General features: G+C 41.5%; 1 protein-coding gene across 5 annotated transcripts in view; it reads right to left on the reverse strand.

Moving 5' to 3' along the window:
- Nbas (NBAS subunit of NRZ tethering complex) overlaps positions 1-27,230 on the reverse strand; it is a 281,500-nt gene that overhangs the window by 133,273 nt on the left and 120,997 nt on the right. For all 5 annotated transcript variants that reach the window (XM_052745880.1, XM_052745878.1, XM_052745879.1 and 2 more), the window contains exons 29-33: positions 24,560-24,662; positions 21,327-21,556; positions 13,038-13,150; positions 8,363-8,476; positions 1,269-1,382 (exon numbers count right to left, since the gene is read on the reverse strand). In XM_052745880.1, the coding sequence (XP_052601840.1) occupies positions 1,269-1,382; positions 8,363-8,476; positions 13,038-13,150; positions 21,327-21,556; positions 24,560-24,662 (674 nt within the window). The remainder of the gene's footprint in view (positions 1-1,268; positions 1,383-8,362; positions 8,477-13,037; positions 13,151-21,326; positions 21,557-24,559; positions 24,663-27,230) is intronic.

Raw genomic sequence — 27,230 nt, forward strand, 5'->3', positions numbered from 1 at the left:
TCTGTGTAGCCCTGGCTGTCCTAGAATTCACTCTGTAGATCAGACTGACCTTGAACTCACAGAGATTTGCCTTGCCTCTGCCACACAAACATTGGGATTAAAGGTGTGCACCACTACTGCCCAGCATGAAAAGTCTTTTCTAATGATAAGGTTAGGAAGTTCTGTATTGACTTCCAGAGTGTAAAACTATTTGTAGATTTCTTGCCAAAGATCCTGTCCTTGACCAGAACTTTAGCCAGGTTCCTGTGAGCAGTGTTCTAGGCCAGGCCTCAGTCTGGCCCTGACAGCTCAGGTTTGCAAAACTGTTGAATCTGAGCATGATCCACACCCTTGACACCACATTGATTATCACAGCTGACACCTGCCCTTTCCCCGGACCCGGCTTCAAACACCTTCTTGAAACAACCCAGCGATGATTCCTCTCCCCTGATCCTGTCCTCTTTTCATTTCCCATCAACCACCACTTCGGCTGGCTCACAGATGTAATGCCCATCTGTCCATGATGTGCAAGGAGCTGGGTTTGATTTCTGTCACAGCAATCCTAAACAGCCTTCCTTACAGTTACTAGTCACTAACAGACAACGTCCACACATGGGGCTGGAGATGGAGCCCAGCAGTAACAGAGTCCATCAGATACAAGAAGCCCCAGGGCATATCCCCAGCAACCAACAAGTGCAGGGATCCTGAGTGAGCAGTGAGGGAGTTCCCATAGCACAGCACTGGAGCACAAAGGTTTCCCGTGGAGGGCTCCTGAGAAGAGGGTGCTGTGTTTTCTTCCATGGAGATATGTGTACTTTGGAAGAGAAATTATTCCACAATTAATTCTCAGTATTCTTTCAAGACAGGAACTTTAAATTCAATTTAAAAAATATTTAACCTCTTCCCAATTTTTCAACAATTTTTTCTTACATTAAGATATAGAAATATTGACTAACTCATCACAAATTGTAGATATTCTTCTAAATTTTATGTTCTATAATACATAAAATAGCATTAAAAAGTTCCATATACCATTGTTCCTAAAATTATGAGCACATTTTAGACAGGGAATGTAAAATAAACAAAATTAGAGATAATCTATTGTACTTGAGTCCATTCAAATATTGACATTAAAAATAAGCACACAGCATACGTGCTTGTTGCTAACAAAATATATCTCAAGCAAACAGGTGCCTGGCCTAGCCATCAGGCTGACTGATTTCTGAAGAGCCCATCTCCATTCTTTATCAGGTAGAGAATGTGAGCAAAGCGCTGAGCTGTCTACTCACCTGCGGCCATCAGCTCCTGGCAGTATGCACTGGCTGCCTTGTAGTCGTGGACACACAGTGCCTGTTCTACCAACAGGATCAGAACCTGGCCACGCCTTTCTTCTGGGTCTTCACCTGTGCACACATGCAGAGGACATGATGCTTAGAGCAGCCTCAACCGATCAAGTTCATTAACGGTGTGTTTCAAATGCACAAGTAAAACAGATTAGATTGATTTTTAGTGATTGGAGGATAAAGTTACAATAAATTTGACCTTCCAATCTACTTATTGTGCATGGAAGTCCTCCTTAGTATCTGAAGAGATCATTGATTAATATTAGTTCTTAAGATACCCAAATCTCTCTCTCTCTCTCTCTCCCTCTCTCTCTCTCTCTCTCTCTCTCTCTCTCTCTCTCTCTCTCTCTCTCTCTCTCTCTCTCTCTCACACACACACACACACACACACACACACACACACACACACACACACACACAGGATAGTCTACAGCCCTACAAAGGATTTATTCTTTCCTTTACTAAGGAAGAAGTCTATACTTTAAGAATAGGTTATAAAATGAGGGCTGGTAAGATAACTAAGCAGGCAAAGGCACCAACCTTATGACCTCATGTCAATCACCAGGACCCACATGATGGAGTGAATGAACTAACTCATCCAAGTTATTTTTTGATTTCTGCTCATGCCACACACTACAAATAAAATGTAAAACCCAAACAAAGCCTACTTAAAATTGATGGAGAAATGCTGACTGGGAGGATGAGTGAAGAAGGTAATAAAATTATACTATTTTTTCATCTTAAAATTCAAGTAGTAAGACAGATGTGGCGGCACACACCTACAGTCCTAGCATTGACACAGGAGGATGTCAAGTGTGAAGTCGGCCGGGGCAGTACAGTGATTCAAAGCCACAAATAGATCTTGTCTCAAAGCCAAGCCGCCACCACCAATCACGTCTTCGAACAAACTGTGGACCCTGCTAACCCTCAACTCGGTGCTCGCTCTCCACACTGCAGTCTCAGCAACGACCTCACCAATTAGCTTAGCCAGAATCCCCCACTAGGAGGATATTTTACTGCCTCATCTCATACGGTCATTTCTCCTCTGTAAATATTTGACCGTTCTGGGCTCTTAAGGAAGAATTCCATATCCTGTTAGGTTCAGTGAGTGAAATCCTCTCGTCCCTTGATGGATGCTCTTGGTAATCTTATACACATACACACAAAACACACACACAACACACTCACACACACACACACACACACACACACACACACACACACACACACGCACACACACGCACACAAGCACACTAGTATTTGCAGTTCAGCCTTTCATTGAGAAGCCGAAGTAGGAGAGAACTCCAGCACCTTGACTTCCTACATAAGCACACAGAAATCCATCCCACTGGAAGCAGTAAGATGCCACAAAGCTACAGTAGACCCATTCAGTTAACATTGCCAAGGTAATTGAGACTATTGGGATACTCAGAATTCAGGAAAGGCAAAACAAAGTTTGTATGCCCATTACGATCGCTATTGCCTCAGATATGTGTGTGGCTTTCATGGTATTCTGTGCCTTAATGAGTACAGGATTCCTGAACAAATGCTCAAAATGGAGTATGAAAAAATCACTTTCCTTCTGTTTCAATATATTGGTAGAACAGTAAGACTAAATTGACGCTGTAGCATACTATTTGAAGATGCTTCAATGCACAGCAACCCAGCACACAGCTAGCTATTATGATACAACACATGTCCATCAGAGTTTAAGGATTTTAATTCCCTACTGACCTATGTATGGTTGCATATTTTTGAGACAGCTTCTGTAGAAACCAGACATCTCTGGGAGCCCTACATGAGAGATGATACTAGAACACGAGTCAGCCTGGGCACCAGAACACTGACTCCTTATCATCCCAAGTGCATGGGACACTCTCACAGCACTGTCCTCGAGAATCTATGGTCATGAGAACCACCACATTTGCTATGAACTTGTTATCTTAATTCTTCTTTCCTTTGTGCTCAATGTACACCCATTTCCTATCTTGCACCCACCTGAATTTGCTGATATAAACTTGAAATAATTGTACAGACCTGGACTTTTAAATAAGAAGACCTCAATTTCAGGGTTCAACAGTTAATGCCAGGAGGGACCAAGCACTCAATGACTACATGGGCTACACTGGAGGGATTTTGCTTTGAATCCATCCTTATAAAAGTGTATGACACATTCCTTGTATTTAAAAGGAATGTCTGAGAGATAAACATCTAAATACAAAGTCCTTTAGAAAATGAAAACTTTAGTTGAGACGATCAGAGACTACTACCTATCCAAGTAACACTCACAAGAACTTAGGGGCTGGTTTTTGCTAAAAGCACTGACTCTTCCCTGAACCTGCAAATGTCCAGTAAGTGCCTAAAAGCTTGATAAACATCGGCTTCTCTGTCTCCATTGCATCCATCTCCTTCGCCCGAAGTCACTTTGTCCTTCAGTCACGTCAGGTTCCATAAACAACAGGTCTAATGGATAAACAGCTGGTAGGAGTAGGATCTATCTCCAAGCAGCCATCACTGTGATACTGAAACAAGGCCAACCAGGCCAGATTCCGACTCCTGGCCCTTCCCTGTAGAATCTAGAAGCTCTGGATGTTTCCCTGGAAGTCTGAAGTAACATCACTAATCCTCCTCACACCATTAGTTTAGCTATGGTGACTGAACTTCTTTTCGGACTTTTCACCTTTACTCTTTTGGGTTTGGGGACAGGTGGCCAGACCTAATATGTAGGTGTCCTCAGAGTTGAGCCTGTGATCTAGGACTCTACTAATCAAGGCAGGAATCAGAACCGCCAATTCACCTCTAAGTAGGATGTTTTCACTTCAACCAATATTTGCTTTTTCTAGTTTTGCTTATTTTCTTAAACACCTTACAAAACTTTTCCCCTTCTATTCCACAGAACCCTGAATCAATTCAGGTTTGATTCTGCCTGATTCATGATGCCAACTGCTAAAATAAACTGATTACACTTTTAATGTATCTCCATTTAGCTTTTAAGAAACCTGTTAAGCTTCCTACTGCAAAAAACCTCAGTGTAGTAACCCCAAGCCTAAATCAACAGTTTGGAATAATCTCCCTCAACATTTTAGCAAATATTAAGACCTTTTTAAAATAGCATGCACATATCTCAGTAATGCAGACATAGGGATGTCAGGAACGGCAAGGATATTTTTTTCTAATATCTTAATGAAATTTTTCTATTATTCTAAAAATCTTATGCTCAGTTCAACTGCATATACACTGTACCTGAAATGATAACCAGAAAGTTAGCATGGTCCAAGCCAAGGGCATTATGAAAACCTAGATTATATATTCCATTAAATAAAAAAGAGTTACACTATTTACAAGTGTCAAAGGCACTGGTTCACCACCACTCCCAAAAACTAGCTAAGTTACATGACATTTTTGTCTTAGCTTTCCTGAAAAGGTAGCAGCATGAAAGAAGGTATAGTTCAACAAGTAATAAGAAAATAATTCACTTTAATATGCTATAAATTAACTCAAACTTATTTTGGTATGGATAATACCATGCTCTATTTTTCATTTAGAAAAGGAAAAACAATCTTCCCTCTACCTTTAATAATTTTTATTTGAGAAGTCTTCCTGTAAAAAGTCAGCTTAACTAAAAAAATAAAATAAATTAAAAGGTGAACAACATGCATACTTCCTATACACACGGGGGTGCCCCAGCAAGTGACAAACCCCAAGGCAGCATCTTGGACACACCACATCCACTGACAGGAAGAAAGACCCTTCCACACTTTCCTCTTGAAGCCTGCCCAGACATTCTCTGTTAAATTGGCATATAATAATCCTTGATTTCTCGATTTCCTACCTAACACTCTTGAAATGTTTGCATTTATGCACAATATACACAACAGTGAAAGAGCCAGGTGTATTTTTTCTCATGGGTCTTGGCTAGGCTCCAAACACTAAACTCATTGTTGAAGACAATGTGCAAGCCCCTAACAGCTAAATGGAAAGGCTAGTCCTGGATAATCGTGGGAGGCCAATGGAGCACAGTGGAGGACTCACAGACGTAAGGGGTGGGGTAGGGTGGGGGTGAGAGGCTCCTGTGCACAGCAGTCTTAGGCCACACATGGGGAACCAGACCAGCTCCTTCCCCGTGAATCTCAGATTCAACCAACCCACCTCACAGTAGCAGAAGCAACTTCGTGCAGATGTCTCTTGGGCTGTCTTTGCTCTGCTTCTCTGGTAGAAGCACAAGTAACAGAGCAAGGGATTCCGCCTATTCCTTCTCTTTTTATCCATTTACTTTAATGGATAGGCTCTCCATATGTAGCCTAAATTGGCCTCTAACTCGCAATCTTCCTGTCTCAGCCTCTCCAAGAACTATGAATATTTACATGTGCTAATACCTTTATGTATTATTTTCTTTTATCTAAAAATCAATAAATCCCATAGTTGACGATTTCGGCATGAACAGTCATATAACTGTAGAAGTGTGATGAATGAGATGAAATACACAGAGGCCACTGAGTGCCATCACACATCAGAATAAAAGGGGAAGGTAGCAAGTTACCTGCCTGGCTAAAAACCAAACTATGTAACTTCTCTAATCCTGTGTCTTTCAAAATGAGATTCACTTCTCTGCCTATGAGGCACACAGTAAGAAGGAACAGAGATAAATATTAAAGAATGAAACAGAATGAAATATTAAAGAATGAAATTGAAATAATTGTTAATAAGTTTTATGTGAAGAGTGGCCTAACAGCAATGATGAAGTACAAAGTTACTTAGCTGAAAGTTAAAATCTGATTAGGTAATCCAAAACTGAATACGGTTAAGAGCAGGCCTTCAAAGACTGATGCCTAGGAAATGTTGCTAAGCAAGTAAATTCTTAGAGAGAATAGCCAGGAATGTGAGGGCTCATGGAGAGCTATGAAAGAAATGATTCATGGCTGGTTGTGGTGCTCATGTGTGTCATTCAGCACTTGGGAAGCTGAGGAAGATTTGGTGAGAGGCTAGCCTGGGCTACATAACAAGCCTGTTCCTTCAACAGTTTGTCTGAAGAATGTTAGTGGTTCCACAACAGACAGCTCTGAGTATTGAAGTTATCGGTCCCACGGTCACAATATACAGTGCTCCTGCTCATGTACCTTTAATTACTTAGTGGGGGTCCTAAAGCAACAAAATGATATCTGCCATGTGGGTAGACATGCCAGAAACAAATAAAGCCTAAAGGCCAACCTTTAAGAAAAAGGTGAAAGGTCCTGACGTAGCGAGCATAGTAAGAACGAGTCTTCAGCCTGTGAAACTGAAAAAGGGAAACTTCACTGTAGTTTTATTGGAACACCTCGAACTGCAAAAGCTACAGTCAACGGGAAGGGTGCTGGGTTAAGATGGAAAAGGTGTTAAATTTGATACCTGAGAGGTGCTTTTGTGTAAATGCACATGGCTCACAATATCAATCTGTTGAACATATTTTATACTTTAGCATTATGTTCCAACGATACTGCTCCAAGCTGTAATAGCATACAAGAGATGCACATTAGTGTTTATAAAGTGGAGTGTGGCCAATCTGAGGGGATCTCAAGTTTTAGAACTAAAGTAGCTGCAATAAAGAAAGTAGGTCCAAGTACCATGCATCTCCACATGCTGCTACGATGTCCTCCGGAGGGATGCTCTCCTAGTAGAACTGTTTGAAGGTGGCAGGTCCATTCATTAAATGTCACAAACAAGGCCAGACACCATCCTAACAGGTGCAGAGGAGACGCACACGGCATCTTTAAAAGCTGGGTCTTAATGAAATCCATTCTTCAAGTTCAAAGAACTTGCTATGCAGGCACTCAGTTAGGTCTCTTATTACTGGACTATGGGTAACCAAAGGGGATAGCTTTCCTGTTTCCTAGATGTGTGATCTGGACAAATAAAGCTTACAAATTTATAACAGGCATACACACACATACATACATACATACACACACACACACACACACACACACACACACACACACACACACAATCAAGATCAAACCATTTTTCTGAGTCTACACAAAATGTTCTCCCAGGTGGCCCAATATGCCTCAGAGAAGCACAGCCCCAAGACCTTTTAAAGTCTGTAGCAGATGTCAATGCTATGCTCCAAGCTGAGAAGTAACACATGTTTACTAGAAGTATAGGTCTTAATACGAGTTCTACTTATTAGGAGACTTTGAAATAGTAACCTATGTGTCTACTAAATATATTGAATTTTTAAAGGTTAGAAATAAAAACAAATTCTCTTTACTTTTGAGTCTATCTCTTGGTTTAGACTAAAACAAATTCAAACCATTGTTAATGGGACAAAATACCCAACAATTATTCTTACAGAAATTTGTGTGTGTGTGTGTATGTGTGTATGTGTGTATGTGTGTGTGTGTGTGTGTGTGTGTGTGTGTGTGTGTGTGTGTGTATGTGTGTATATATATATACATGTATGGATATACACATATATAAAATAACAATATAAAACTGGCACTAAACTATTCTTGCAGGTAGGAGCACTGTGGTTAATGAAGCAGGAAATGTAGAGTCAGAGATTTTCCTTAAAAGTCAGTCTCCTACTTCATCCTGGTAAGCAGAGTGTTTAACTTCTGGACTCCTGGATTTCTAGTATAAAATGGGAAGCTAACCACCACTGTGACAGTTTCAGAGAAAACTGAATGAGGTAAAATGTATGAAAACTTTGCCAGATAGTAAGTGCACAAAATACTCTAACAAGTTTATCAGAACTATCAAACTAAATCTGGTTTGTGAGTATGCTGGTACAGTGGGCGCTTCTCAGGGAATCTCCTTTGAGCAGTAACAATGGCTTCTGCTGACTCATGACCACAAACCCTGAATAAGTTGGCTTCAAGGGCATCTGGTTTCCACAAAACTTCAGTACAAACATATACTTTTATAACATGCCAAGATTCCTAGAAAACAGTTGTTCCTTGCTAAAGAAAAAAAAATGTTCTTCTGATGCCATTACACAAATCCTGATGTTCACATAGGCTGATGTGAAAAGGGCCCAAAAGTTTAGCATTCAAAAGCCTTACCTGCAACCCTCAGCAGCTCAGCGAGGCCAAGAAGCTTGGTGGATTGTTTGTAGCACGTGGCGGACTGGGAAACACACTCCTTGATGAGGCTGATCCGATCAGAACACAAGCGCACTAAAAAAACAGACAATGAAGCATTGTGTGAAGACATAAAGGGGTCTCACAAATGTTCAAGTGTAAGGGGATCACAATGAAATTATTAATCTCAGACTGGCTGTAGTGGCATACCCCTGTAATTCAACAGTGCTGAGGCCAAGGCAGGAGGGTCATACATTTGAGTCCAGCCTGGACTAAATAGTAATAACTCATCTCCTCAAGCCCAGGCCATGTTCAAAATATACATGTTGTAACACACACACATGCACACACACACGCACGCACGCACACACACACACACACACACACACACACACACACACACACACACGGTTAGAGGAGACAGGGGTCTCACTATGTAGCCCTGATTGCTGATTGCCTGGTAGTGCAAGAATCCTCCTGCCTGCCTCCTGAGTGCTGGGTTTATAGGAAAGTTACCACTAAGCCTGGCTTCCAACAGCCAAATTCTAACTCAACCTCACCCCAGGCTGGAGGGCAGGAGTCTCCCAAGGGCACCATGTTCCACTTCTCCCATGGCTAAGCCCAGTCCCCTCACATAAACTAGCACTCAGGAAAATGAAACACCTCATCAACCAATTCATATCATAGAGCAAAGAACATTTAAAGGGGAAAAGTCAAAGGACATCAAGTGAGCTCCAGGGGTAAGTGGTTCGTACTCAGAGTAGCATGGCAAGGAGGACGGCATTGCCTAGGCAGCTGGCTTGCAGTAACCATAACAACTGCATCAGCAGTTAACATTAAAATAGAGAAGAACTGTGTCTCACACAGGGTCTTATGTGTAACAACCACACAAATCCCACCCTAATAAACAGGGAAGAAACTGGGGTACAGAGAGCTTTAGATACTTTAACAAAAGTAGAACTGAAAAGAGGCAGGTCCTGAATTCAACCCAACTCCCTAAATTTTGTCTGTGGCTTTCATCTTTATTCCTAAGTCCATGTAAATCCTTATACAGCCTGCCCTTTGGAAGCTGCTCCTGTGTAGTGGGCTGAAAGGGAGCACACGTCTTAGGGAAATAAAGATATGGTGGGTTCTTTGGAATGAGCCTTCTGTTTTTACCTTTTTATTATAATGGAATCTGGACCTTACAGAAAGGTTGCAGGTGTGTTGCAAAGATATCTACATTGGAATACTGTATAAATTGGATTCACCAGCTAATCATTTCTTCTGCTCTTATACATGTATATACAATCAGACATCCATACACTCACACTCACTCCCTTCCTCCTCTAGATGCATACACACATACACAGACAAATACTTTTTTTTAACCATTTGAGAAAACATTGCAAACCACATGCCCTTTACACCTCAGTATTCCAGTGTGTATGCCCTGAAGTTCAGGATGTTTGAGGATGGACAGTTGTACATCACAGGACACTCATCCTACTGAGGACTTTATGTAAAATATAAGGCAAATGTTTCTGTTAGTTCCTTCATGATTGCTGCAGTCGGTCCTACATGTGAGTACAACCTCTACAAATTCAACTAATGTCCCTAGTTACCCATCCCAGTGTTACAGCCCAAATGTCCACCTCGCTAAACTTAGGCTTGCTCCAGGACTTCTTTGGACAATGAATGAGAGTGGAAATGCCATGTGTGAGCAAAGGCCACCTCCTGGGATTCCCCTGCTGCTATTTCCCTCTGCATGTCTCAAGGCATGCAGAGTTGAGCACAGTGGGCAGTTCCATTCACAGAATCAAGCCTGTGAGCTGCTGACAATTTCCATTTTCCATTATAACACAGTGCAGTCATGTTTTTTGAAGGCCAATGTCCAAGGTGTCTATGACTTGATTTTAAAGTGTGGGCTTTTCCCTAAGTATCTGCTGCCATTTTACATGTTTTCCTCCAGATTCCATAATATAAAGACTATGAGACAGTTACTTCCTAACACAATGTTTAAAGCAAAGCCTGTTATGGATATAACGCTTCCACACACACACAAAGGCTGGGCCTTCTATACCTTGTATGGCTTGTGTGCTTAAAATGGACATTCTAAAGTTAGGCAGCTGAATTCCTTCCTGTTACCACCCTCCTTCCAACCACAACCAAGGTGGGAAACTGTAGTACTGGATCATCATCATGCCATTTTTCCATTCAATGAAACACTTGTTTTCTTCATTCATCCTGAGCAATGTTTACTAATAATAGATAAGTATTAAGTTGGACAGCAAGAGTCTAAGTGATTACAATGACCACACAAAACTCTTCTTTATCTGCTGTCTACACTGCTGGTACAACTAATACAACAGTTCTCTTTTACTGAGCTTCTTAGGATGACTAACTATATTTCAACAAATGATTTACTTGAGTAAATATACTTGAGCTCTTGCACTCCCACAGAAGAGATCCATGAATCAAATTTTCTATGTGCAATAGTTAACAAACCTAAAAATACACATGTATACATCTTTTAATAACTGAAGATATCTATCTCTCTATAGATTTCACAGGAGTATCACATATTTTAAAGCCATTATAAAACATATGTATACACAGAGATCCTAAACATAATTAAAAAGCATTTTGGTATACCTACACACACAAGTAACTCGCAGAGGACTCACAGAGGGAGTAACTTGTGCATCATACTGCTCTTCCTGCTTCCTATGAACTCATTCATCATTACTTGATTAGTGTCACTGGTCTCCATCTGCTGGGATGGAGCAACTTCTGTACCATAAGCAAAGACTTCAGAGACAAGGCAACGGGACAAAACGAACTATGAGCACCGGCTTCCTATGTATGAAGAACATTATCCAGTATTCCTAAAAATGACAAGTAGTGCTGGCCACCCGGATTGTGGGGAGAACGCAGCTGACTGCACAGGAGTGACAGGCTCCTCCTCCACGTACAGAAAGCTTAATGCCAGCCATTGTGATGGCTAACTTCAAATCAACATAGGAAGTTGGTAAGCCCTCAGACATTATAGCAATGACTCCTTCCCTCAGAAACTTCCCAGAAGGTGCAGCCTTAACAGGTTTGGTTGTAGATATTCAAACTTGCATCTGACAAACAAAAACCACTAGCAAACATGTTGCTAACTGATCACCACAAGAACTCAGAACTCACTTAGCATTCTAAAGGACCACAGCATGCAGAAAATTTTTTTGCACAATACATCAATCAGCTCACATTATTTAAGTAGCTAAAATTCACACTCAGCTGAATATGCACATGTACACACATACAATGCTGCAATTATTTATCCTAATAAAAGATAAAAAAGGAAAAAAACTTACTATGTTCTAGAATCCTCCTTTACTGAAACTAACAAATATATTATGGGGGGAGTAGCTAATGATTAAAAATTTTAGAATAAGCTGAAATAGTTTTTAGTAACTTTGATTAATTTTCATAATTTTTAAGAAGCTTTGAGTTCAAAAGTTGCATTAATGGTGCATCTGAATAGACTGTCTATGATTTAACAATCAAACCGTGGCCTTACATACATACTCAGGGTGCTGTTTACAACTGCATGATAAGTAGGTCCAGACAATGACATGCAGAGTCATAACAACAGTCATTTATGTCTTTCAAGCACAGCAGCTTTTACTGAGAAGAGAAACTCTGAGTAAAACCACAATAAAAACCCACAAAAAGTTTAAAACTCTGAGACTGTGACTGCTGGTGCCTGTCACACATGGCCCAGTCAATGCTAATACTGCAGGGGACAAAGGAACTCACTAGCCACTAGCACCTGAAGGAACTGAGGCCTCTGCTCCTGTGTTATTTTTGAAAGGAGAGAGGACAACTATGGTGGAAGTTTACAAAAAATTAAAAAAATAAAAAAAACAGATGACATGAACGCAGTTCTATTTCCCCCATCACTCATTCCAGCCAGTTGGACAGTCAGGGACGGCAGACCACAGCAGCCAGCCAAGTGCACTTCTCCCTAGGAAGCCACCTCTTCATTCAGGGACCTGGAGTCCTGGATTTGAAGAGACTGAGAATGCAAGACTCTCTTATCAGCTAAGGTCAGCTAACCTGCAATGTTGCAATGCACCATCCACCATCCTCACAGCTAAGGACAAGCACTTGTGACAAGCTGTGTGACCAACGTCTGTCTGGACGGCTACAATATACCTGTTACGTTTAGGCAAAGGAACCCGAGCAAAATGAAAATATCATTGGCAATTAAGTTCTGAGCAAGAATTCTCTCTCATTACTTTTAAGTCAAGCTTGGGGGTGGGTAGCTAGTTAATAATCTATGAAAGTAAAATACAGGAATAAGTATTATGTCAAAACTGAAGTAAATCGACAACTGTCATCCATAAAAATAACAAGTGTCTACATTTCTTTTGATCTAACGGCCTCATGCTCAGTTGCTCTGTCACTACTGTTATGTCTTGGAAGGTTATGAACAAGAATTTTTTAAAAATTCATAGCAAAATGTTTTTACTTCAGATTTCATTGCGAAAATAAAAAAGAAAGACAATAGACTCTATTACTAATGTATTTAGATTATCAAAGATACTTTCAATGCAAAAAATAAAAAGGAATACTATTTAATTGGTGCAAAATAAGTTAGCAATGCAATACCAAGCAAAGCACGTACCTTGCAAAGGCAGGATCTTTACCCCAAATTCTTCCAGATACCCCAGAGCTTGGATGAGGTCTAGTTCCTCCTGAATGGCAGCCGGCCTGTCTGTTATGAGCTGTAAGCAGCACCTACAAGAAATCAAATAGATTTTGAAAAGCAGCAGCATTAATTCACCCAAATTATCATTCTATATTGAGCAAGAAGTGCTACAACACTTATTTATCCAGCATCTACCAGACACCTGGTTGCTGTGGGATGGTCTGTATGTCAAATGTGTTGCTGATTGGTCAATAAATAAATCACTGATTGGCCCATGGCCAGGCAGGAAGTATAGGCCGGACAAGGAGGAGAACAGAGCTGGGAAGTGAAAGGCGCAGGTGGAGAGACACTGCCAGCCGCCATCAGGACAAGGAAGATGTAAAGTACCGGTAAGCCACAAGCCACGTGGCAAGGTATAGATTAATAGAAATGGATTAATTTAAGCTGTAAGAACAGTTAACAAGAAGCCTGCCACGGCCATACAGTTTGTAACCAATATAAGTCTCTGAGTTTACTTGATCAGGTTTGAGCGGCTTGGGACTGGCGGGTGAGAGAGATTTGTCCTGACTGTGGGTCAGGCAGGAAAACTCTAGCTACACCTGGTCTACTAAAAGGCTGTCCACTCTCCCCATATCTATTCAACATAGGACTTGAAGTTCTAGCTGGAGCAATAAGACAACTGAAGGAGATCAAGGGGATACAAACAGGAAAGGAAGAAGTCAAAGTATCATTATTTGCAGACGATATGATAGTACACATAAGTGACCCCAAAAATTCTGCCAGGGAACTCCTATAGCTGATAAACACCTTCAGTGAATTGGCTAGGAGGAGATGGGAATGGGGGGTGGGCTGAGGGAAAGGCAGGGGTGGGCTGAGGGGAAGGCAGGGGTGGGGGTGGGGGAGGACAGGGGAATCTGTGGCTGATATGTAAAATTAAATTAAATTATAAAATAAAAAAAGATTAACTAAAAAAAATCAGTAGCCCTCCTATATACAAGTGACAAACAGGCTGAGAAAGAAATCACAGAAATATCACCCTTTACAATAGCCACAAATAACATAAAATACCTTGGAGTAACTCTAACCAAGCAAGTGAAAGATTTGTACTACAAAAACTTTAAGTCTTTCAAGAAAGATGATATCAGAAGACGGAAAACTCTCCCATGCCCATGGATTGGTAGGATTACCATAGTAAAAATGGCCATCCTACCCAAAGTAATCTACAGATCCAATGTAATCCCCAACACAATTCCATCAAAATTCCAACACAGTTCTTTACAGACTTTGAAAGGATGATACTCAATTTCATATGGAAAAACAAAAAACCCAGGATAGCTAAAACAATTCTGTATAATCAAAGAACTACATGGGGTATCATCATCTCTGATTTCAAGCTGCACTACAGAGCTATGGTAATAAAAACTGCATGGTATTGTCATAAAAACGATGGGTTGATCAATGGAGTAGAACTGAAGATCCAGACATAAATCCACATTCCTATGGACACCTAATTTTTTTATAAAGAAATCAGAAATACACAATGGAAAAAAGAAAGCATCTTCAGCAAATGGTGCTGGTCTAATTGGATGTCAGCATGTAGAAGAATGCAAATAGATCTGTATCTATTACCCTGCACAAAACTCAAGTCCAAGTGAATCAAAGACCTCAACATAAATACAGATACACTGAACCTGATAGAAGAGAAATTGGAAAATAGCCTTGAACGCATTGGCACAGGATACAACTTCATGAACAGAACCCCAATAGTAAAGGCACTAAGATCAACAATCTATAAATGGGACCTCATAAAACTGAAAAGCTTCTGTAAGGCAAAGGAAACCATCAATGTTTTGTAGACAAAACAGTAGCGTACAGAAAGGGAAAAGATTTATAACAACTCCACATCTCACAGAGAGCTAATATTCAAAGTATATAAAGAACTCAAGAAACTAGACATCAACAAACCACATAATCCAATTAAAAAAATGGGGTACAGATCTAAAGGGAGAATTCTCAACAGAGGAATCTCAACAGAGACATCTCAAATGGCAGAGAAACATTTAAAGAAATGTTCAACACCCTGGGCCATCAGGAAAATAAAATCAAAACAACTATAAGATTCCATCTTACACCTGTCAGGATGGCTAAGATCAAAAACACAAGGGACAGCTCATGCTGGTGGAAATGTGGAGCAAGGGGAACACCCCTCCATTGCTGGGAGAGTGCAAACTTGTACAGCCACTTTGGAAATCAATATGGTGGTTTCTCGGAAAATTGGGACTCGATCTACCTCAAGACCCAGTTACACCATTCCTGGGTATATACCCAAAGGATGCTCCATCATACCACAAGGACATTTTACTTAACTATGTTCATGGCAGCACTATTTGTAATAGCCAGAAAATGGAAACAACCTAGATGTCCCTCAACTGAAGAATAGATAAAGAACATGATTGTCATTTTAATCCCATAGTAACCCATGAGATAAGCAAATGTCAGGGTTTGCTGAAGAAGCTCCTAGGGATGAAGCGATTTGACAGCAGGAACAGTGACAGACTGCTATGGTACCCGGTTTGATGCAACATAAATAACTCTGTTTAGTGGTGTTTTAACTAATGAGTACAGAGGCAATTAATACCTGAAAAGGGTGGCATTTCTTTTGTTTTCTTTAAAGACAGAATTCAGATGAATTTTGGTTTCCCTTCTAGGAAAAGAGACGTGCCTTCATTTGTCTCAATATGGAATCCCTTAAGAAATGGCCAATAGGGGCTGGAGAGATGGCTCAGTAATTAAGAGCACTGGCTACTCTTCCAGAGGTCCTGGGTTCAATTCCCAGCAATCACACAGTGGCTCACAACCATCTGTAATGAGATCTCATGTCCTCTTCTGGCCTGCAAGGATACATGCAGGCAGAGTACTGTATACATAATAAATAAATAAATCTTTAAGAAATGACTAAAAGATTGCACACACCACATTTTCTAACAGAAGAGAAGAATCAGTTGGTAATACAGTATTGATGAAAATAACAAGAGAAAGTGATTTGCTAATCAACAAACAAACAATACTTGCTTCGTTTGCTTTGAGACAGCAACTTTCTATGAGGCACTGGATGACCTGACCTTCTCACTTTACATCTGAATGTACATTTAATATATAAAACTAAAAAAATACATATCACAGAGTTTCAATCTGGGATATAAATGCTACAGCAGCCCATAGATGCCTATGAAGACAGTGGAGGAGTAAGAGATAAAAAGTAAGCAGTCCATGAGAGTGACTATGACAAAGATCACTAATGACACGGCTTTCTGTTGACTGTCATTTGTCCCTTCGTGAGCACACTGCCTTGTAACATAAGCTGCATGGAGTCCACGGAGAGTCCCAGTGTTCTGAGACTAAGGGCCAGATGGCGCCTCTTCTTGGGCCTTCTAGACTCAGTTAGAGAAGACCACACAGGAGTCTACTTTCCCACTGGCTCTGTTCAGCATATTGTCCTCAGTGGACCCCACTAGACTGGGAATCACAATTAATGACACCATTGTATTATTTACTTAAACAGATTTACTTTAAATATAAAAACACAATAATAATCTGAAGTTTTTTCATTATAAAATGTTATTATATCACATTACTTTTAAATTGCGGGACAAATGTCAGTATTTTAAATTGTATTGTAAATTATAATTTTTTAATTCACACTTTTTTGTATATGAAATATTAGACAGTCCATATCATACATCAAAACTGGCATGTTTTATTATATTATTTTCATTTACATTATTAAAAGAAATACAATAAAGCATTAAATGGAAATGAACATTACTTTCAATGTATATCATTTGGATGAATTGTATAAAACTGTGGAAAACAATATATATTATTATCCAGAAAAAAACTAAGTCTTTAAAATTAAATAATACAGAAATACTCTGCAAATAAGAAAAAAGAATGAAGCAGATCTGCATGTTATCGGATAAAAAGATATTCAATATTGAATATAGGCAAAAAAGGCATAAAAATACATATATACAGCAAAGAGTTATTGTCTTAAAGAGTAGAAGATAAACTTAATGAAATATTTTGAAGGCACACACAAGAAATTAATTTAAAAGGCAGATGATGAATAAAAGTTAAGGGAACTATCAATTCATATCCTTTTATATTCTTTGAATATTGTCTTAGTTAGGGTTTCTACCACTGTGATGAAACACCATGATCAAAAGCAAGTTGGAGAAGAAAGGGTTTATTTGGCTTACACTTCCACATCTTATCAATCATTGAAGGAAGTCAGGACAGGAACTCAAGTAGGAGAGAAACTCAAACAGTATGGGAACCTGAAGGCAGCAGCAGATGCAAGAGCCTTGAAAGGAGGCTGCTTACCAGCTTGCTCTTCATGGCTTGCTCAGCCTATTTTCTTATAGAACCCAAGACCACCAGCCCAGTGATGGGACCACCCACAACGGTGTGGGCCCTCTCCCATCAATTACTAATTAAGAAAATGCCCTACAGGCCTGCCTACAGTCCAGTCCTATGGAGGCATTTTCTCAGTAGAGGCTCCCTTTTCTCCAGTGACTCTAGCTTGAGTCAAACTGACATAAAACTATCCAGCACAGATATCTTTTGTTTCCTCAAGGAAAGGCCAGTTTATTAAACAGGAATGGAAGAGATATTTCCTATAACCCATACACTGGTAAACATAGATGCCTTAGGGCTTATAGGTCAGAATTAGTCCAGCACAACATTGTATACACATGGGATCACCTGAAAATCAAAGTATATCCTTGTGGGATAGAGAGGGATGCAGAGAAGGTGCAATGCAGTAAGGGGATTTTATAATCATTTGAGAAACACCTGCCTAGAAGCTTTAGGTCAAACACAACTTGGAATTTCAAAGGCTATTCTATTTGATATTTCCAGCATTTGAAATAAAAATAGTATCCCTGGAGAGAAAGAAAAAGATTTACTAACTACTTTAAAGAACTCTGTCAAGTTCAGTAACAGTTTGAAGAAAGAAAGGGGTGGGGGTGGGGGACCCTGATTCTGACATAAGTTACCACTGGGGAAAAGAGTTGTTTTTCACCCTTGCTAGAGTTGAAGCAACTGCCAGTCATTTAAGGGGAAATGAATCCACACAGCTTTCACAGTTAAAGCAATGTTCAATAAGTGTGATGATTAAATGGAAAGCATCAAAGTATACGAAGATTTTTTGACAATTAGTATCTCAAAGGATGGCATAAAAGAATAAAAACAGGGCTGGTGAGATGGCTCTGAAGTTAAGAGCCCTTGCTGATCTTGGAGTTCAGTCCCCAGTCCCCATGTTAGGAAACTCACAACTGTCTGACACACCAGACCTAAGGGATCCAACAACCACTTCTGGCCTCCACAAGCCTCCACATATATGTGCATACATGCACAGTCTTTAGAAAAGAGAAAAATAGGAGCATTACAGGTAGAAAACTGAACAGTGGAGTCAAACTAAGACAGGCAAGCCCAAATATCCCTGTGTTACAGAGAGGGCTGTGTGTGTATTGTTCATGTGTGCTCACTGACACACGGAGGCCAGAGGCTGCCATCAGCTATGTGTCTCCACTGTTCCCTACCTCAGTGGCATTGAGACACGTTTTCTCATTGAGCCTGGAACCTACTCAGATGGCTAGATTGGCTGGCCAGCCAACCCCGGAGATCTGCCTGTGTCCAGCCTCCCACCCCACCCTGCATGGGGGAAAAGGTATATGCCACTGCATGCTGCTTTTATATGGGTCCGAGGGCCCCAAACTCAGGTCCGCAAGCTTGCGTGGCAACTACTTCAATAACTGAGAATCTCCGAAACTCCTCAACACCTTTCATGAAAAGCAAAAAGAAAAAAAAGTCCCTAAGAATGAATAGCCAAAAAATGAACAACAAAAAGTTAAATTTAGGGCTAGAAATGGATTTCAAAACAAGGTCAAGTGGCGGTGCACACTACACTTAGAGAAGGGGCACTTCAGTCTCTAATGTGCTCGCCAGAAACAACTGGAATCACTTGGCAACATAAAGGAAACTTCAGAAGGGTTCACCCGTTCCGACCACGTACACACTCACCTCAGATCCCAACAGAGAAAAGGTGCGAGGCTGGGAGCTGGCTCACGGGTGCGAGTGCCTGATGCACCGGCCAGAGAACTCCATCCCCAGCACACATGTGAAAAGCTGCGCATGGCCACACAACACTGTGTCCCAGCACTGGGGTTGGGGGCACTGGAGATGGTCAGCAGTAAGTTCACTGGGGCCTGCTGGCTGTTGTCTGTACTGCCAAGAACTGGCTAGCTCTAGGTTCAGTCAAAGACTCTGTCTTGAAGGGTTAAGGTGGAGATCAACAGAGAAGGACATCATCCTTTGACCTCACATGCACATAGGCGCCTACACCTCCACAAGCACACACAGAGGATCACCACAGCTCTCTCAAGTCTGCTTTCAAAAGAAGCCAGTGTCACAAGGCTGCGGACTAGCTGGGACTGGGTTGACACACAGGTATCTGGACCCAGAAGACATCTTACCCTCATGCTTGACTGTCACTCCAGCAATGAAGAGAGAAGAACTGCAACCAACCAAATTCAGTCACAAATGCAGTGAAATCATTTAACACAGCACTATCAAGTGTAGGGAAATGCTTCAGTTCACGCATCGGCACAATAAAAAAATAAAAATGGTCCTAACAAGAAATGTATAATGTCTCCATTTTATAAAATTATGTGTATTTTCAACATAAGCAATATCCAAATGATTAAAATAAGAAATGGACAATTAACCATTAAACAAAGTCAAGAATTTCTCACAGAATGTTAGCTGGTTAAGAGTCAATCAGGGCACGGAGTTGGAAAGTCGGGGTCACCAGGTGCTAAGGAGGTTCACAGCTTTCCTCAGTTTCTTTGACCAAGAAGCAAAACTTTGGATGAAACAAGAGATGCTCAAGTCAGAAATACTGCCAATTGCCCTCATAATAGGAAGCAAGTTTTATAATGTGCTTCTAGAACGGAGGAAAGAAAAGCTCGACGTGGTATAAAAGGGAGAACTCCAAGGAACACAGCAGAATGGGATTCCGAGGTGTGGCCTAAAGGATGCTGGCCAGAGCTAGACAACAGCCAGACGGCAGAGGAGAGCCGGGAGAAGCACAACTAAGCCACTGTTTATGCAGAGCAAACGCGTGTGGCTATTACTTTGGTTTAGACACGGCTTGTGTGTGTGTCCCACCAGGGTTTATGACTTGAGAGCTTGCTCCCCAGGAAGGCACTATCTAAACCAGCAATTCTCAAGAAGGTCATAACTCCTTCAGGAGTCTAAGGATCCGTTCATAGACACTGAATAGCAGATATCTTACATGTCAGATATCTACATTACAATTCATAACAGTAGACAAATTATAGTTATGAAATAACACTGAAGATACTTTTATGGTTGGGAGTCACCACAACACGAGGAACTGTATTAAAGGGTCACAGTGTTAGGAAGGTAGAGAACCAATGCTTTAAACAGAACAGGACCATTATAAGGCAGGGCCCAGAAGTCTTCAAATTGGATGCTGACTGCTGGCTTCCTGTCTTACCATAGACTATCTTCCTCTACCATGACCTCCTATTCTCAAATGTCCTATAAAGTTTGAGAGTAAAAGCGCAGGATTTTTCATAACAATAGAAGAATAAGGGACTAATACAAAAGGCGTTTCTGAAGCATTTAAGGCTCAGAGGTAATAGAAATTTGGGGGGAAGTTTTATTGAACTCTGCATTTTATAAAAATTTACTTTATAAATATTAATTTCAATTCATAAAATCTTGCCCCAAGATTAGTGAGATTTTTTTTAAGACTATTAAAAACTCAGATGTCAAGTACACCTGTTTCTTGAGTTAACTAAGAGGAATGGACTAACGATAGGCCAAGGAAGGAACTGAATTTAAAATCTAAAAATTTCTACTGGACTCGACTTTGGAGCAGATGCTATGCAAAAGAGATAAACACTATCTACAATGCTCAGATCCCAGAACTTGAATTTATAGGTGAACCCACGAACACCTAACAAAAGAGGAATGGAGGCTCACAGATGATGAGCAAAAAGACTGCCAAAAGAATGCCCGTAAGGGGATCAAGGAGCGTTCGGGTATTCAGAATGCACTGGTCGCGTCCCTATGGTAAGGCAGTACCCAACAGCACCCCGTGCAGTGTACACAACGGACACCTGAGAGAACCTGGGTGCGGACGTGCACACAGCACTCCCAGAACACACTTCCTACCTGGCCAAGTCCATGCAGCTGTCCGTGAGGCTGGTGGAGGAGTTGAAGTACTCTCTGCTGGCGGCCAGCACCAGGTCAATACTTTTCTCGTAGCTGACCCTGTACTGGGCTCTTCCTTTATGGGTCCCCGCAGCTGGAAGACTAACGGAAGGAGCACTGCAGTGCATCATCTGCCCTGCAAGGTGGATGTTTTCCAGGCGACTGGAGCAGAGCAGGCTTTCTGTAAATATCTGGGGAAAAGACAATCCCAGAGTTATTCATAAAGAAGGGGGTTCAGCTCAACAAAATGAAGACTCTGAAATCCTAAAGAAATAAATATAAATCAAAACAGTATCTATCCTGTGACTGGGATTGTATGGCATAGTGTATGTATTAAGCACACACTGTCTACATTAAAGCAGCTAATTTACTGTTCTATGAATTCCACCTCAATAAAAGAAAAAATTAGCTTTCAGAAAAAATTTCACTGGATGAAACAAGTAAATCATGCTATTTAAGGCACTACATTAAAGATGTAAGTATGTAATTTTCATTCATTAAAAAATGGAATTGAAGCGGGGGTGATGGCACACAGCTGTAATCCCAGCACTTGAGAGACTCAGGTAGGGTAACTGAACCCTCTGCCATCCTAGACTACACAGGTTGCCTATAAATAAAGTAAATAAGCAATCGATAAAATCCCCGGTCAGCTACGATATGCACTGCCCTACTCAAACTGGACTCATTCTGCTGACTCTAACAGACGTGTGAGTACAACATATGACACACATAATGTATCATTGCTTACAGAACAGGAGTTCACATTCTCCACCACTGTGGAGTAGGGAGCAAACCAATGTCTGTGTATGCTAGGCAAGTATGGTCTCACTAAGCTGCACCCCTACCTCCTTTGCATTCACACTCAGGAATGAGTCAGACTGTAAACGTGAACTTACACATAAACATTACCATGGAACACTGAGGCTCTTTCCAACTTGGATATTAAAATGTATTTCAATAAAATAAGGAACACTGATGGGAGGTATCTTACAAAGAATTTATTGTACTAATGGCACTGAATATGTTAAAATTAGTTATTTGAGATAACTTATGGCAGAAAATTATTAAACAGTGTGACTCCCAAGCCTATTACTGATGATGTGACATCCTTTCCCTGCCATTCATGGGTGGATAAGGACAGTGAAGGAATTGACGAGATCAGAACAATATGATGGAGAATTGGCGTTAGCTCCAGCTTTCACCATATTACCAAATCACTGCTCTTTGGGAAGGGCGTAAGTAGACAAACCTTTATTTTGATGCCTGGAACAGAAAAGTCACTTAATATAACAAGAGTGGCTGTAAAATAGAAACTGTGATAAAGCACATTATGACAGGGCAGCTCTCCTCACTAGTGTCTGCCAGGTGAAACTGCCACACCCAGTACAAGCCAAAGGAACTTTTGATGGTTTATTCATGAGAACCTTAGAGCAGTGGTTCTCAATCTGTGTGCTGTGACCTCCATGGGGATCAAATGATCCTTTCACAGGGGTCACTTAAGACCATCAGAAAACAGATATTTACATTATATCCATAACAGTAGCAAAATTACAGTTATGAAGTAGCAAGAAAAATAATTTTATGATTGGGAGTCACCATAAGGTAAGGAACAGGATTAAAGGGTCACAGCATTAGGAAGGTTGAGAACCACTGCTATAGAGCGTCATGACCAATATTGAAAAAATTCAATTTATTCACCCTGAAATGAGCAATTTAGACATGATTCTATAGGTGGAAGGTCAGTCTTTGTCTACCATGTTCGAAGTTATGCCACTATGCTCTCCAATTATTAAAACTTAACAGCAAATACAGAATTTGGTAAAAGGTGCAAACTAAAATGTTAGTTTTGACAAGTCTATATGACTATCTTCTAGAACCTTTTAAAAACTGATAAATGTGAGGCTGGAGAGATGGCTCAGTGGTTAAAAGCACTGACTCCTCTTTCAGAAGACTGGGGTTCAATTTCCAGTACCCACATGGCAGCTCACAACTGTCTGTAACTCCAGGATCCACCACCGTCACACAGACATACATACATACAGGCAAAAACACCAAAAAAAAAAAAAAAAAAATTTAGTCAGGCGGTGGTGGTGAATGCCTTTAATCCCAGCACTCAGGAGGTAGAGCCAGGCAGATCTTTGTGAGTTTGAGGTCAGCCTGCTCTACAGAGTGAGATCTAGGACAGGCACCAAAACTACACAGAGAAACCATGTCTCAAAAAACAAACAAACAAAAAACTTGTAAATGCTTTCTAATGTTCTCTCAGCAGAGAAATATTCAAAGACATGATAGTAAAATGTCTACCTAGAACCACAAGGCCAAAGATGAAAGAATCCACCTTATCTATAAAGAGCTCCATTTTAAAGGAAGGCTACAGTGGAGACAAGTTATATGAGGCGCTAGCAGGTATAATTAGCCAGCCTAGCCATGACAACAGATCAGGAGATTTCCAGTAAGGAAAAAGACTATATTCCAGGTAGAGGGAAGGTTACACATTGTCACAGCAAGAGTGGAGGTGTGTCCTACTTGAGGGAGCTACTGGAACATACTCTGACACACTGTGGACAGTGAGCAAGGACAGAATGACCTGGAAGGCTCAGGATGCTGTGGCTTTCCATGCATCAATGTAGGTACCTACAGACTGATCTGGAACAAGCAACAGGTTGTATGAAGGAGGGAATCATGTCTGTGAATACATGTAAAGGAGAAGAAGATACGAACACGGGAATTCAAGTAGAACCTGCCACAACTCGGCAGAATTAAGAAAGGCAGGATGGACTTAGACTCATCTAAGGATACATTAAACACATTGACTTTTTTGTTTGAAGTTTAGTCTGTGTGTGTGCGTGCACATGTATGTGTGTACACACATGCTAGGAATGGAACTCAAGATCTTGCACAAGAAAACATGCACCCTACGAGCAAACTTCATCCCCTATTACCAAATTTCAGTGACCACCAAAACCTGTAGGGAGAAATCATGTGAGATTCAGGGTTTTCTGAGGACTGATCTGTCAAATAGATGGCATCACAATAAACAAAGGGGAAGGAGGATATGAAAGGCTTCATCTCCACAGCACTAGCTGATCAAACACCAGTCACATGACATACAGCACCTCTTACAGTCTCTCCCTTGTGGCAAAACCCAATCCAAACTTCCAAATGAAAAACAACTATTTGACAGCCGCAGTTACCTCATAGCAAGCGTTGGAATCGAGGCATGTGTACACATGCTGCTGCATCGTCAACATGTCCTGCAGCAGCATTCTCCAGTGAGACTCACCAACAGGAGGCTGCCTGGGGAAAGAGAGAAATGATACATGACACCTGACTCCAAAAGCCCAGGGATTACCATGCTATGCACACCAACTCTGCAACTATCCATAGGGCTAAAATCATTTGAATTTATAGGAAAAGGTAAGCAGAGTTCCAATGGGGAAAGAAACCCCACAGCAAAATAAAGCAGAAAAACCAGAGAGAGGGTGTTTCAAATTCTATCCTCATCAGCGACAGGACTCTGTCTGTGGAATTTTCTTTGGGACACTGTCTCATCGTGTAGCTCTGTTGAGCTGGGCTTGAACCCACATGCAGATCCAATTACTCTGGTCCTTCTGCCCTAGCCTCTGCTGGGCTAGGCTTACAGGCAGGAGCCACCAGGCCTGGCTATACAGGGTCTTTTGAAGTTTCATTTGAACATTGAGACACAGGAGGCAACCACAGACTGCTCCTAGCACAGGTCTGGGGCACAGGAGCCACCCACCACCAGCACTATAGCTGGAGGCTTTGCTCTAAGTCAGTGGCTCTCAACCCTCCTAATGCTGCTCCTTTAACACAGTTCCTTAAGCCATGGTGACCCCCAACCATGAAATTATTTGGTGGGGCTACTTCACAACTGTAATTTCACTACTGTTATGAATTGTAAATATCTGATATGCAGGATATCTGATATGTGACCCCCACCCCCACCAAAGGAATCATGACCCACAGGTTGAGAACCACTGCTCTAAGCGGAATACCAGTCAGCAGTTCCTAGGTAAAAGCAGAGACCTTCAGGAGTCACCTTCTCAGGTGACAAACCAGGGACAAGCCGCTAGAGCCTCAGAGGGGTCACAGGCAATTGCCATCTGCTTAGGAAGAAGCTTCAAGCTCCAAAAAGATACTATCTTTTGCCACAATTTCTGAGACATAATTTTTTTTGTTTTGTTTTGTTTTTCAAGACAGGGTTTCTCTGTGTAGCTTTGCACCCTTTCCTGGATCTCACTTTGTAGACCAGGCTGGCCTCGAACCCACAAAGATCCGCCTGGCTCTGCCTCCTGAGTGCTGGGATTAAAGGCTTGAGCCACCACCGCCCGGCCTTGAGACATAATCTTCAAGATCCCCTCAAAAGGGAAGCCAGTAACATGCTCAAGGAAGACCAAAGCATTCAGCTCCTACGCAGGTAGTGTTCAGTTCTAGTTCATCCTTACTGTTGAGGGAACTGTACTCATGTCCAGGCCTGATCGCTTGGGCTTGACAGAATCTTAGCTGCATTTCACAGCAGCTGTAGACAGCCAATGCTCCATTAGTCACACATTCTTTAAGAAGGGTGGGTAAACAATCTACCACAGGAGGGCAATGCCGTGACCCATCCCTAGGCCAAGCTTAATCCTCTGTCTGCACCCTGCTATCGCCATACACATCAGCCAATACTCACTGTCCTGGGATCACCAGGAACCAGGGAATATCTGGTTCAAACAGCCGCTGCCCCAGTGCTCAGCAATAGAAGATAATAACTGTGCATCAACAACCCCTCCCCAGACCTTCTGCAAATAGATGATTAATAAACGAGCATGTCAGTGTTGGGCTTCCAACCATCCCGCACAGCCCTCAGCTGCAGCCACATGGCCTCCTGGTTAGGGGAGCTAACGGCTGTTGTGGCTTCCACCCCGTAAGAGCCTCCTTCCTCCACAGCGGCAGGTACAGTGGGGCTCACTGGCATCTCCTGACAGTCCACCCTTGCTCAACTGCCAACTAAGACGCTAAAGCCCTCAAAATGGTTTCCCAAAATGGTAATTAATATTACCCCCTAGGGAGACAAATTCAACATACACTTTGCTATATTTGCTGACAGAGACTAAGAATGGCCCCATTTTCCTTCCATTTTCTACCCTTTCTTGACTTGTTTAAGCACTTTATCATCCAAGTTTACTCTAGTATACACCAGTCAAATTCTGAATTGCTACTCCTGCCTCATCAAAAACAGTTCTACAGTGGGGTTCATCAAAGCCATGCAAAACCAAATCAACCTTTCTCAACTGTGAGGAACACAGCCCTTTCTTGCCTGGTGAATGGCTACGACACCTCATCTCTCTCATCCTCAGCTATTCATATCACCTCTATCTCACATTTTTCTTTTTTGCTATCACACAGTACCCATGAGTTCCAAATTTTCAGATTCCAGGAGGGCTTTTTAACACACCTCTACATTCTCTTCCACGTTTTGGGTGCCCTCCCAGCTTTAAGAGGCTCAAGCTAACACCTTCATATCATTCTCCCCTTCCCTTTTTTCCCAGTTTTCTTTTGAAACAACAGGCTAAAGCAAAGGACTCCAGCTGCACACCCTACTATAAGTTTTCCTTTATATATGCAAGCTCCACTGTGTGACCACCCAGGCCTCAGTCCCAAGTCTCATGCAAAGCAGCAATCCTGCAATGACTACAGGAGCACAGAGGCTGACATGACATTCCACACCATGAGAAATCATAGTTGACTCTCCTGCAGATGACCCCCCTCAGACAGTGTGGCTTCAGCTGTCTACCACTCACAGCAAGAAAACACCACTGCTCCTTCCAAACCCATCTCCGGCTTCGTTGTCCCTGGCACCTA

Source organism: Peromyscus californicus, unplaced genomic scaffold, assembly GCF_007827085.1.
Source record: "Peromyscus californicus insignis strain IS unplaced genomic scaffold, ASM782708v3 Scaffold_1__1_contigs__length_55948999, whole genome shotgun sequence".
NCBI lineage: Eukaryota > Metazoa > Chordata > Mammalia > Rodentia > Cricetidae > Peromyscus > Peromyscus californicus.